This window comes from Dendrobates tinctorius, unplaced genomic scaffold (assembly GCF_039654945.1).
Source record: "Dendrobates tinctorius isolate UK_male_01 unplaced genomic scaffold, ASM3965494v1 ptg000103l, whole genome shotgun sequence".
NCBI lineage: Eukaryota > Metazoa > Chordata > Amphibia > Anura > Dendrobatidae > Dendrobates > Dendrobates tinctorius.
Genome location: NW_027361771.1, coordinates 46,047,168 through 46,060,982, shown reverse-complemented (window position 1 = coordinate 46,060,982; position 13,815 = coordinate 46,047,168). Strand labels below are relative to the sequence as shown.

At 45.4% G+C, this 13,815-nt stretch overlaps 1 protein-coding gene across 1 annotated transcript in view; it reads right to left on the bottom strand.

Annotated features, from left to right (window-relative positions):
- The window catches only part of LOC141100137 (gastrula zinc finger protein XlCGF66.1-like), a 66,865-nt gene that overhangs the window by 8,510 nt on the left and 44,540 nt on the right, over window positions 1–13,815 (bottom strand). The window contains exon 2 of the mRNA XM_073588399.1: window positions 2,725–2,823. Coding sequence (XP_073444500.1) covers window positions 2,725–2,820 — 96 coding nt within the window. The 5' untranslated portion in view covers window positions 2,821–2,823. The remainder of the gene's footprint in view (window positions 1–2,724; window positions 2,824–13,815) is intronic.

Below are 13,815 nucleotides of genomic sequence, written 5' to 3'. Positions count from 1 at the left end.
CCTGTCCCTGGCGTGTCTCTACACGTGCAGGCCTCCGCTCTGAACCTGTCCCTGGCGTGTCTCTACATGTGCAGGCCTCGCTCTGTACCCTGTCTAGTCCCGAGGTCCTTCCTTGGCCCGGCTCTGGGCTTTGGCCTACGCTCCGCTGCTAGACTGTCACTGTCCCTGGCATGCTATGCGCATGCGCAGGTCTCTGCCTCGTTCTTTGTCTTGTCCCTGTTGTTTCGTGCGCTCTTGCACATTTCGTACTAGGCTTGGCCATGCTGTCTCGCATGTGGTTCTGTCCTGTACCCTTTGCCAGCCCTGCCTTGTGGCTCCGTGCCTCCGTGCACGTGCCTGGTCGTCTGTGCCTGCCTGGGGTGCCTCAGCCGTGCCGCCTCTAGCCATGCTCGCCTGTGTGCCCCAGCCGTGCCCCGTCCAGTGCTATAGTGGTCTGGCTGCGTGGCCCCGCAGCGGTGCCGCCTCTAGTCGTGCCCGCTTGCAACTGCCATCGTCTGTACCACCTGCCGGTGCTCCCAGCCGTGGTCTCTGTGCTCCCTTGCACTCACGCTGGTTCTCGCACTGTGCCTTTTCGTGCTACTCTTGCACAAAGCCTTTGTCTCTTTTTGCTCTTCTCTGACCCTAGTTTGCCTGCCGGATTCCATAACCTGCCGACCGCTGCCAGAGGTCCGGAGCTAGATGACTGCGGCCTGATGTCCGGAGCTGATGTCCGTAGCCAGATACCTGGACCCTGTCTGTCGATGCCAACATTTGGATTCCGATGCCACCGTACCCTGTGAACCTGACCCGTCCCTGGCATGCCCCTTGGCATGCGCAGGCCACCGTCCTGTGAACCTGACCCGTCCCTGGCATGCCCCTCGGCATGCGCAGGTCTCTGTCCTGTGAACCTGATCCTGGCGTGTCCGTTGACACGCACCATGTCACTAACTCTATCTTGTTTCCTTGCATGGAACCCTGGCTGACTTCTGGATGTCCGGATCCTGCCGATCATCCTCTGAGCTACAGACCCTGATGCCCTGGTTGATCGTGGACTGTTGTTTGGAGCCCGATGTCCACGTACCATCTGCACGTTCCATGCCTGGACCTCGGTGTGCCATTGCACGCACCCTGTTCCACGAACTCTGTGTGTTCACGTTTGCTCCTGTTGCACCCTGAAGAGTTCCTCAAGTCTTGGACCTTGGCGTGCTCTTGCACGCACCTTGCCTTATGTTCTGTGTGTCCACGTTTTGCACCTGTTGTACCTGAAGTCTTCCTTAATGAAGTTTCTTTGAATTAACGACTCGTCTTGCCTTGTCTTGTTTCCCTGAGCCGGCCGTCTGGTCCAGCTGCCGTGGTGACTCACCCCCTTGGTCTTGCCCCTGACACTCCCTGTATAGGGGGTGGTTCTCATTAGGTCAGCTCGCCCTAGGTGGGTGGGTGCCACGGCCCAGAGGGTCCACTCTTTCTAAGAACGACTCAGCGTAAGCTGACACTCGTCACACTTATCTCCAGCCATGTCAATTGTTATTTGAGAGACGCTCTCTGTTTATCTTAAGTGTGAAGTGTGTCACCAAACGGTTATGCTAGACCTAAACCCCTATAAATGGGTTCGCCCGACAGTCTAATATGTTATGGGAGTCCTATACAATTTATTGTAGGGAAAAATATTGATGCGGCATGTCCGATTTTGGACTGAAAGTATTGTCTGGCGGCAGCTTATTCCTTGGAGACATGTTTGGCAACAGTTCTGTTATAGAGAACACAGAATTATCTAACGTGTTTGGTGGACTTTAGGGTTTGAGGTTAGTAATTTCATATCTACTACGGATATCCAGTTTGCTGTGCCACAGATCTTCACAAAGATTAGCACCAGTCACTTAATGGAATGTTGTAATCTTTCCTCAGGAGCGCACCGCTTCTCTGCCCCCCCCCCCCGGATTCCTAGTTGTCAAGGGGCAGCATGCTCCTGAAGATTGACAATTTGGACCAGCAGCATGGTACCAGCGGAGACAGCTTTGCCTTTTCAGCATGGTAGAAAGTGTAGGGGAACTGAAGCTGGCTGAATCCAGCAATCAGGTTAGCTTCAGCTTGACGATTGCATGTTCTAATGCATAGAGAAGAGATGTACAAGCTCTACTAGTCTGAGGGCCATATTGAATCACTCCTGAGGGCCGCAGTATAACTTAGGGATATTAGCATCTGCGACATTTCAGGCAAGATTATATCTTATAAATGAATGATATATAGGAGTCCAGAAAATGAACCTGCACCTATGGGAAGAATTGCGGTTCCCTTTTCACTTAATTAGCACTCCAGAGAGGAGAAAGCCATATGCGCTTCTGGCTTTGCATCATAAACTCAACTGCCTTAGACTACAATGGGGAGAGCCACATACATTGATAGTCACCTGTAAAGCATACACACCTTCCGGGAGGGTTATGCATTGGAAGCTTTCAGTGCTCTGTGCTCACATCTATGTCAAATCCTGTACATGTGAACAGGTCTTACACTTTCATGCATCTAACTCGTTGTAAAATCATATGCTGTGCAGTATTTGCATGATTCAGTTATAAAGAAAAATATAGTCAATAGAAGGTTATACTAATGTGTACAAGCTGAACATACGCCAAAAACACAACTTGCTTGTTGGAAATTAATCTATGGGCATGAGAAATGTATAGGCCAAATGTATCGTCATTACTGCCTACGAGTCATGTCATGCGACATAATCCCAAAATTGCTCACCTCTCCAGTTAACAAATAGATGATCTCTAGATTGAGGCTTATTATCTTCTGGAAGATCTGCTCCATCTGTGGTGGCTTGTTCAGAGAAGAGAACATCACCTTGTGGAAAGGATATGGAGAGGCTTCAGAATGATGCTCATTCAGCACAACACAGCAATAATTTTATGTGCAAGCAGAGATTAGTGACAGACATAATTATACAGCTCTGGCAAAAATTAAGAGACCACTGCACAGTTTTATAAAAATTAGCTTCTCTATATGTCTGACAGCCATTCCATTCCAGTGTCTGTTGAATTCCGACCAGAGTACACCTCATTCTGCTTATTGTGCGTCTGATTAGGTGATCACCTGAACCAAATCTTATTTAACGAAGGAAAGTATAAAAAACCCTGCTGTGGTGTTCACAATCCTCTTGCAATAGGACAAGCTGGATGGCAAAACAAGTGCTAGTAATATCCCAAAAGTAATAGGAATGAAAAAATAACTTTTAACCATGCCAAAGGAGTTGAAAAGAAAAGTCTTGAGTGAGGAAAAGAAGGGCTCAATTCTGGCTTTACTAGCAGAGGGATACAGTGAGCGTCATGTTGCCTCCATCCTTAAAATTTCTAAGATAGCAGTCCATTACAACGAGGTCAAGCAGCAGACATTGGGGACAACAAAGCTACAGACCGACAGAGGACGTAAATGACTCTCCACTGACCGGGATGACAGTCATCTTATTCGAATGTCACTCAGCAACTGCAGGATGACATCAAGTGAACTACAAAAACAATGGCAAATGGCAGCTGGGGTGAAGTGCACGGCAAGAACAGTTCATAGCAGGCTTCTAGAGGCAGGGCTCAATTTATGTAAAGGTGGAAAAAAGCCTTTCATCAATGAAAAGGCTGAAGTTTGCCAAAGACCATAAGGATTGGACCATAGAGGACTGGAGTAAGGTAATCTTCTCTGATGAGTCTAATTTTCAGCTTTGCCCAACACCTGGTTGTCTAATGATTAGACAGAGACCTGGAGAGGCGTACAAGCCACAGTGTCTTGCATCCACTGTAAAATTTGATAGAGGATCGGTGATGACCTGGGGATGCTTCAACAAGGCTGGAATTGGGCAGGTTAATCCTTGCGAAAGACGCATGAATCAAGCTGCATACAAGGTTATCCTGGAAAAACAGTTGATTCCTTCTACTCAGGCAATATTCCCCAACTCTAAGGACTGTTTTTTCCAGCAGGACATTCCGCCATGCCACACAGCTAGGTCAATCAATGTGTGGGTGAAGGACCACCACATCAAATCCCTGTCATGACCAGCCTAATCTCCAGACCTGAACCCCATTGAAAACCTCTGGAATGTAATCAAGAGGAAGATGGAGAGTCACAAGCCATCAAACAAAAAAGAACTGCTTGAATTTTTGTACCAGGAGTGGCATAAGGTCACCTAAAAGCAGTGTGAAAAACTGGTGGAAAGCATGACAACACGCATGAAGGCTGTGATTAAAAATCATAGTTATTCTACAAAATATTGATTTCTGAACTCTTCTTGAGTTAAAACATTAGTAATGTTGTTTCTAAATGATTATGAACTTGTTTTCTTAGCATTATTTGAGGTCTGCAAGCACTGCATTTCTTTTGTTCTTTGGACCATTTCTTATTTTCTGAAAATAAATACAAAATTTAGTGCTTGGAAATTCGAAGACATATTGTCAGTAGTTTATAGAATAAAAGAGAAATTTACATTTTACTCAAAAATATACCTATAAAGAGAAAAATCAGACACACTGAAAATTTTGCAGTGGTCTCTTAATTTTTGCCAGAGCTGTATATATGCTAGATGTAGAGAAACATGCACTCAGTCATTGTATCAGTGCAGTTATCCAGTTAATCCTGAATGCTATCTATGTGTTTTCAACTCTGCAAACTTATATCTGGTATACAGTTTTTTTCAACTTATTCTGCTTGTCCCCTTATGTTGTGAGGTCAAGAAACTTTTCAAAGTGCTTTATGATCCATGTAGTGCTGGACATGTGTTTATTTGACCACAACATTTTATTGGGTTCTGGTGTCTCAATTTAGTTTGATTGATTAACGAGAAGAGAGAGCCAAAAAAAAACAAAAAAAAAACTTAGCCTTAACCTCCTATATATTCAGACATAGCTAGGGGGAGCATTTATGCAGGGGTGGCATTTATGCACATGTAATCGAAGTACATGTATCAAAGTACTTCTGGCAGTTATAACATGGCAGTTAGACAGGGCAGGAGACAGGTAAGACATTTATATACATCTACTCCCTGTACATTTGGAGTACAACAAATATATACCATATGCATTTGTGTAATGTATATCCTTGCCGCTGCATTCACACACATCCACCGCCCTGGCATTAACTCTCCACACTCCATCCATATTGGCCCCTCGCTTCTTTCCTCTCCTATGTATAGCACTCACGCTCTTTTCACATTGATAAATTGCACAGATCCAGGCAGTCCCACCATTCAACACCAGAGACGCTCTCACAAATCACTTAACCATCTGCTCACTCTTTCTATCCTCCTTCTCCTAGTCGCAGGAGACATTGCTCCCAACCCTGGTCCCCCATGTTATAGAAAGTCAAACCCCCCCACTGCTACACTCAGAAACCCCTCTAATCTTATTAATATTCCCTGCATGCCATCTGTCTCTCTTAATTGTGCACTTTGGAATTCTCGCTCAGTGTGTAACAAACTCTCCTTCATTCATGACTTCTTCCTTTCTAATTCTCTTAACCTCCTGGCTCTTACTGAAACCTGGATCCAGCAGTCAGATACTACCGCTGCTGCTGCTCTTTCATACGGGGGGCTACACTTCTCTCATACCCCAAGATCAGACAATAGAGCTGGTGGAGGCGTTGGTCTGCTCCTATCACCAAAATGTACCTTTCAGGTTATCCCTCAAGTACCCTCACTTGTCTTCCCTTCTTTTGAGGTCCATGCCGACAGACTCTACACCCCTTTCTCCATGCAAGTGGCGGTGGTGTATCGTCCTCCCGGCCCCTCCCATCAGTTCCTGGATCATTTTGCCACTTGGCTTCCACATTTTCTCTCCTGTGACATCCCTACCCTCATCATGGGAGATTTCAACATCCCCATTGCTCTTCCCCTCTCCCCATCTGCTACTCACCTTTTATCTCTAACCTCCTCATTTGGCCTTTCGCAGCTTACTAATTCTCCAACGCATGAAGACGGAAACTCCCTCGACTTGGTCTTCTCTCGGCTTTGTGCAATGGATGATTTTGCAAACTCCCCTCTCCCGCTCTCTGACCACAATCTTCTTTCATTCTCTATAAAGAACTGCCAGGCTGCTCAGGTCACCCCCACTGTCCAGACTTATAGAAACATACAGGCCATTAACACCCAGAAACTTCTGAAGAACTTGCAGTCTTCATTGGCCCCTATCTCCTCCCTCTCATGTCCTGATTCTGCATTGAAGCATTACAATGAAACACTTCAAAGTGCCCTGGATGAATTTGCACCCCCTATAAATAGAACACCACAACACAGACGGCGACAACCCTGGCACACGGTGCAAACACGTTTCCTGCAGCGGTGCTCCAGGTGCGCCGAACGTCTGTGGAGAAAATCCAATCTACACGAATATTTCATCCATTTTAAGTTTATGCTTAGAACATGCAACACTGCCCTTCACCTCTCCAAACAAACCTATTTCAACACCCTCATCACCTCACTGTCCAACAACCCGAAACGTCTCTTTGACACTTTTCATTCTCTACTCAATCCAAGAGTACAGGCCCCAACCACGGAGCTCCGAGCTGACGATCTGGCCAATTACTTCAAAGAAAAAATTGACCAGATCCGACAGGAAATTATCTCCAAATCCCCTCATACCATGCACTGTCCTCCCTCCCCCACTGCATCTAACTCACTCTCTGATTTTGAACCAGTTACAGAAGAAGAAGTAAGCAGGCTCCTTGCATCTTCTCGCCCAACTACTTGCACCAGTGACCCATTTCCGTCACATCTCCTCCAGTCCCTTTCCCCTGCTGTCACCCCTCACCTAACTAAAATATTTAACCTCTCTCTCTCTTCTGGTATTTTTCCCTCCTCATTTAAGCATGCCATCATACATCCACTACTTAAAAAACCATCCCTCGACCAAAACTGTGCCGCTAACTATAGACCTGTCTCTAATCTTCCCTTCATCTCTAAACTCCTGGAACGCCTGGTCCACTCCCGTCTTATCCGCTATCTCTCAGAAAACTCTGTTCTCGACCCTCTCCAATCCGGTTTCCGCTCTTTACACTCCACCGAAACTGCCCTCACTAAAGTCTCTAATGATCTGCTAACAGCTAAATCAAATGGTCATTACTCCATGCTAATTCTCTTGGATCTCTCTGCAGCATTCGACACTGTGGATCATCAGCTCCTCCTCACTATGCTCCATTCCATTGGCCTCAAGGACACCGTTCTCTCCTGGTTCTCCTCCTATCTCTCCGACCGCTCCTTTACTGTTTCTTTTGCTGGTTCCTCCTCCTCTCACCTTCCCCTTACTGTTGGGGTTCCTCAAGGATCGGTTCTAGGCCCCCTCCTCTTCTCCTTGTACACTGCCCCTATTGGTCAAACAATCAGTAGATTTGGTTTCCAGTACCATCTCTATGCTGATGACACCCAATTATACGCTTCTTCTCCTGACATCACGCCAGCCTTTCTAGAAAACACTGGCGATTGTCTAAACGCTGTGTCTAATATCATGTCCTCACTATATCTGAAACTGAACCTGTCAAAGACTGAACTCCTGGTGTTTCCTCCTGCTACTAATGTACCTATACCAGACATTGCTATTTCTGTGTGTGGTTCCACTATTACTCCCCAGCAACATGCCCGCTGTCTTGGGGTCATACTTGATTCCGAGCTTTCCTTTGCCCCCCACATTCGATCACTGGCTCGCTCTTGTCATCTGCACCTCAAAAACATTTCTAGAATTCGACCTTTTCTTACTTTTGACTCTGCAAAAACTCTTACTGTTTCTCTTCTTCATTCTCGTCTCGACTATTGTAACTCTCTTCTAATCGGTCTCCCTCTTACCAAACTCTCCCCTCTCCAATCTGTCTTGAATGCTGCAGCCAGGATCATATTCCTCACCAATCGTTACACCGATGCCTCTACCTTGTGCCAGTCATTACACTGGCTACCCATCCACTCCAGAATTCAGTATAAACTTATTACCCTCACCCACAAAGCCCTCCATGGCTCAGCACCACCCTACATCTCCTCCCTTGTTTCAGTATACCACCCTACCCGCGCCCTCCGTTCTGCTGATGACCTGAGGTTAGTATCCTCAATAGTCAGAACCTCCCACTCCCGTCTCCAAGACTTTACACGTGCCGCGCCAATTCTTTGGAATGCACTTCCCAGGTCAATACGATTAGTCCCCAATCCCCACAATTTTAAGCGTGTCCTGAAAACGCATTTATTCAGACTGGCCTATCGCCTCAACACATTAACCTAACCTATCCCTGTGTGGCAGAGCCAAAAGTTTTACCATAACCAGGTTCCCAGCATCATGTTCCCACATGCTTTATGCATCCATTAGCCCTCTGTGTCTGTACTGTTACACACTTAACATTATGGCTGGTCCATACAATCAGAGCAACTGTTACCACCCACCTTTCGTGTCTACCTCTTTCCTCATAGACTGTAAGCTTGCGAGCAGGGCCCTCACTCCTCTTGTTATTAGTTATAATCTACTGTATGTGATTATTGTTATGCTGTAATGTCTATTGTCTGTACAAATCCCCTCTGAAATGTAAAGTGCTGCGGAATATGTCGGCGCTATAAAAATAAAATTTATTATTATTATTATTAGTTATGTGGCCAGGACCTTCTCTAAAATGTATGTAACAAGGAGTAGCATTGACAATGAAAACACAGTCACCCCCAAAAGGTCTAAACTGGCCCCATGGGCCAAAAATCCCCACAGAGAGGCATTAAAAAATCTTACAGCTCCACCACCCATCCATCATGAGCGCATATAGGTTAGCCAACCACTCATCACACGTGTATAACTATTCCACCTGATTCTCTCACATGCGTATAGCTCCACCACCCGCTTGTCTCATGTGTATAGCTCCTAGACCCGCTTGTTACCCGAGTATATCTCCACCAACCACACATCACAACACATGAGGCACTGCTGAGCTGTTGTTACACTGTCAGCGAGAGCTATCTACAAATCTACCCAGGGGTGTGTTTAAGAGTGTCATAATAAAGTATATGTGTATGAATGCTTGAAGGACCTGTGATGAGGTCATAGCCATGTGACCCGCTGGGCGTGGCTACGGACCATATAAGGTAACCAGAGTAGGTTACATGAGAGAGAGCGCATGGATCTGATTGAGCCATGTGGAAGGTCCCGGCAGGCCTAGGTGGAGGAAGGTGTGCTACCTTCCTGAAGACCACGTGCTGAGGCTGCTGACCCGGTGAGGCCTGTGGATATTGGCTGTCTGTGAGGACGGATAAGCCTCCTGTGTTTTGCTGAGGTTCCAGGACTGAGCCTGAAATCATGGACACTTATGCTTGCTTTCGCCTGAGCTAAAGGCTATTCCTTGTGTTATGTGCTGCTTTATGGGTTATGAAGCAATAAACCCTATGAACTTTTAAAGGAACGTGCCTCCTGATTGACTCCCGTTGCTCCTGAGCGAGTTGAATCCCTACAGTAGGTTAATTTTAACATTGAGATAGAATATCACAAACAAAATCCAGAAAATCACATTGTATAAAATGTATAAATTTATTTGCATTTTGCAGTGAGAAATGAGTATTTGATCCCCAACCAACCATTAAGCGTTCTGGCTCCTACAGACCAATTAGGTTCTACTAATCAACATGTTACCTGCATTAAAGACAGCTGTCTTACATAGTCACCTTTATAAAAGTCTCCAGTTCACAGACTCAATTAATCTGTCAGACTTTAACCTCTACAACATGTGCAAGACCAAAGAGCTCTCTAAGGATGTCAGGGACAAGATCATAGACCTGCACAAAGCTGGAATGGCCTACAAAACTACAAGTAAAGCTCTGGGTGAGAAGGAGACAAAATGGAAGAAATACAAAAGGACTGTCAATCGACATTGATCAGGGGCACCATGCAAAATCTCTCCTTGTGGGGTATCCTTGATCATGAGGAAGGTGAGAGGGCAGCCTAAAACTACATATTAAAACTTGTTAATGATCTCAAGGCAGCTGGTACCACAGTTACCAAGAAAACCATTGGTAACACATTACGCCGTAAAGGTTTACAATCCTGCAGTGCCCGCAAGGTCCCCCCTGCTCAAGAAGGCACATGTGCAGGCCCGTCTGAAGTTTGCCAATTAACACCTGGATGATTCTGTGAGTGATTGGGAGAACGTGCTGGGGTCAGGTGAGACAAAAATTGATCTCTTTGGCATTAACTCAACTCGCCGTGTTTGGAGGAAGAGAAATGCTGCCTATGACCCAAAGAACACCGTCCCCACTGTCAAGCATGGAGGTGGAAAAATTATGTTTTGGGGGTTTTTCTCTGCTAAGGGCACAGCACTACTTCACTGCATCAATAGGAGAATGGATGGAGCCATGTACCGCAAAATCTTGAGTGACAACCTCCTTCCCTCCGCCAGGACATTAAAAATGGGTCATGGCTGGGTCTTCCAGCAAGACAATGAACCAAAACATACAGCCAAGGCAACAAAGGAGCAGCTCAAAAAGAAGCACATTAAAGTAATGGAGTGGCCTAGCCAGTCTCCAGACCTTAATCCCATAGAAAACTTATGGAGGGAGTTGAAGCTCCAAGTTGCCAAGTGACAGCCTCAAAATCTTAATGATTTAGAGATGATCTGCAAAGAGGGGTGGACCAAAATTCCTCCTGACATGTGCACAAACCTCATCATCAACTCCAAAAAAAGTCTGACTGCTGCTCTTGCCAATAAGGCCGGGGTCACATTGGTGAGGAATACGGCCGAGTGAGAGGCGCTAAAAGCACGCATTACACACGGACCAATGATTCTCTATGAGGTACCTCGCACCAGGCGTATATTTCTCATCCGTATTCTACGGTCCGTGCCAATCGCAGCATGCTGCGATTGTCAGCGTACTACGGCCGTAGTACGCCAATGCAAGTCTATGGGTGCGCAAAAAATACGGATTACACACGGACCACACATGTGACTTGCGAGAAATACGCACCCGGTGTCTTTTAGCAAAGGCGGCAATTCAGTGCGCTATACAGTAAAATCACACTGACAGGTTTAATAAAGAAACGAAAGAATAGATATAGACACATAGAATACATATACATATATATATATATACAGTATATATATATATATATATACAGTATATATATATATATGCATTCTTTGTGTCTATATCTATTCTTTGGTTTGTGTTATAAAACCTGTCATAGGGCTCCATTATATGTCCATTTTGCAAGCCTGCGAGAAAATCTCGCCATACGGATGCCATACGGATTACATACGGATGCTTACATGCGCAAAATACGCGACAACACCTTGATTACGGATGACATACGGAGCACTGTTTAGGGGCCATTCATCCGTATTACGCATGTAAAATACTGACCGTATTTTGCGTCGGTTAGTGTGACCCCGGCCTAAGGGTTTTGCCTCCAAGTATTAAATCTTATTTGCTATAGGGATCAAATACTTATTTCTCACTGCAAAATGCAAATAAATTTATATAATTTATACAATGTGATTTTCTGGATTTTATTATTGATATTCTATCTCTCAATGTTAAAATTAACCTACCCTCAAAATTATAGACTGTTCATTTCTTTGTCAGTGGGCAAACTTACAAAATCAACAAGGGATCAAATACTTATTTCCCCCACTGTATAGCTCCACCACCTGTCACGGGTGTGTCAGAGGCTGCAGACAGTCAATTTGCATCTAGCTGTAAAAGGTCTTAAAAGTTTGCTTTGAAGACTCCTTCCTAGTCTTTCTGACTTTAGGACTCAGAGGCAATCTCCCCCGACTCTAGTTGACACACCTGGACCAGGGTGTTTATAACTCCCAGCTTGCTGCTGGAAGTTGACGGTGATATTTCCATTTCCATGTTGAGGCTTGGAGCTGTAGCAGTCGGCTATCTTCCGCTTTGGTGTTTGGAGGACGTCTGTGTTTCTCTCCGAGTCTACTCAAGCTAAGTGTTTCCTTTGTTTGTGTAGCCCATCTGTCTTTAGAGGTAGTGGGGATTGACTAGTGCCGATCCTGTCCTTCCCTATGCAGGGCTTATCACCAGGGTCAGACAGGGGTTAGGTATTCTGCTTGGCGACAGTTGCGGAACCTATATAGGAACTCTTAGGGCAGACAGGGTAATGTTAGATCTGCCTAAGGGTCTCCACTCCCCCCTAACCTAGTGTTGAGTTCCCTTCCCTTTATCCATTCGTGTTGCACTTAGTCTTTCCTACACTATGCGTGACCCCACCTGCTTGTCACACATGCACAACTTCACCAACCATACATCACAATGCAGTGCTTATAGCTCTACCACTGTCTTGCCACATGCTTATAGCTCCAGTACCCGCATGCCACACGTGCATAGCTCCAGCACCCATCTGTCACACATATAGCTCCACCACTTACGCATCACACACATATATAGCTCCACCACTTACCCATCACACACATATATAGCTCCACCACTTACCCATCACACACATATATAGCTCCACCACTTACCCATCACACACATATATAGCTCCACCACTTACCCATCACACACATATATAGCTCCACCACTTACCCATCACACACATATATAGCTCCACCACTTACCCATCACACACATATATAGCTCCACCACTTACCCATCACACACATATATAGCTCCACCACTTACCCATCACACACATATATAGCTCCACCACTTACCCATCACACACATATATAGCTCCACCACTTACCCATCACACACATATATAGCTCCACCACTTACCCATCACACACATATATAGCTCCACCACTTACCCATCACACACATATATAGCTCCACCACTTACCCATCACACACATATATAGCTCCACCACTTACCCATCACACACATATATAGCTCCACCACTTACCCATCACACACATATATAGCTCCACCACTTACCCATCACACACATATATAGCTCCACCACTTACCCATCACACACATATATAGCTCCACCCACCCCTCACACAAGCGTATAGCTCAACCATCCACTTATCACAAAAGTGTATAGTTCCTCCAAACATTTGTCGCATACATGTATAGCTCCATAGTCCACCACTCACATATGCATATAGCTCCACCGCCCACTTGTCACACATGTTTAGAGCTTTACCAACCCCACATCACACTGCGTATAGCTATGACAACCCAGTGACATATATTGTTTTTTCTTAAATACATCTAAATTAATGAAGCAACACCGAAAGGAAATATATTTCAATTTCAATCGTAATGTTTCAGGAATATACGGTAATACATGATTTCTCTTCAGTATTATAGATAAGATGGTTTAGGTAATGTACGATATATGGAGGGAGTAGCTTGGGATATTAAAGGGAACCTGACAGCTGATTTATGATGCAATATATATCAGCTTGTGGTTGCATGACTTAAGCCATTTATGTTTAACTCTGAAATGATGCAACATTTTAGAGAAGAACATAGTTTAATAGCCACTGGGGACCGAGCTGCATGGGAGACTAGGGACAAATGAGTCCCCGGCCACTTTTCACTGCCCGTTGTCCTCAGAGTGACAGGTCTCTCCCTGCAAGCATGAATAAGGAGAAACTCGTCACTCTAGGGGAGCGCGATGACATCATTAAATTGTGCCGCCAGAACTGTCCCATTGCTAGACAAGCCCGACGAGGAGACGAGGCTGCAATGGACAGGAACCAGGATTAGGTGAGTGGAAGATTTTTTTTTTTGTTTTTGTAATCTTGCAGCTTGAGAGTCGGGGAGACTTTGGTGGCATCATACTGTATACAGTACACCAGTGGTGGCGAACCTTTTATAACCGAGTGCCCAAACTGCAATCCAAAGCCCACTTATTTTTCGCAAAGTGCCCTGAATACTG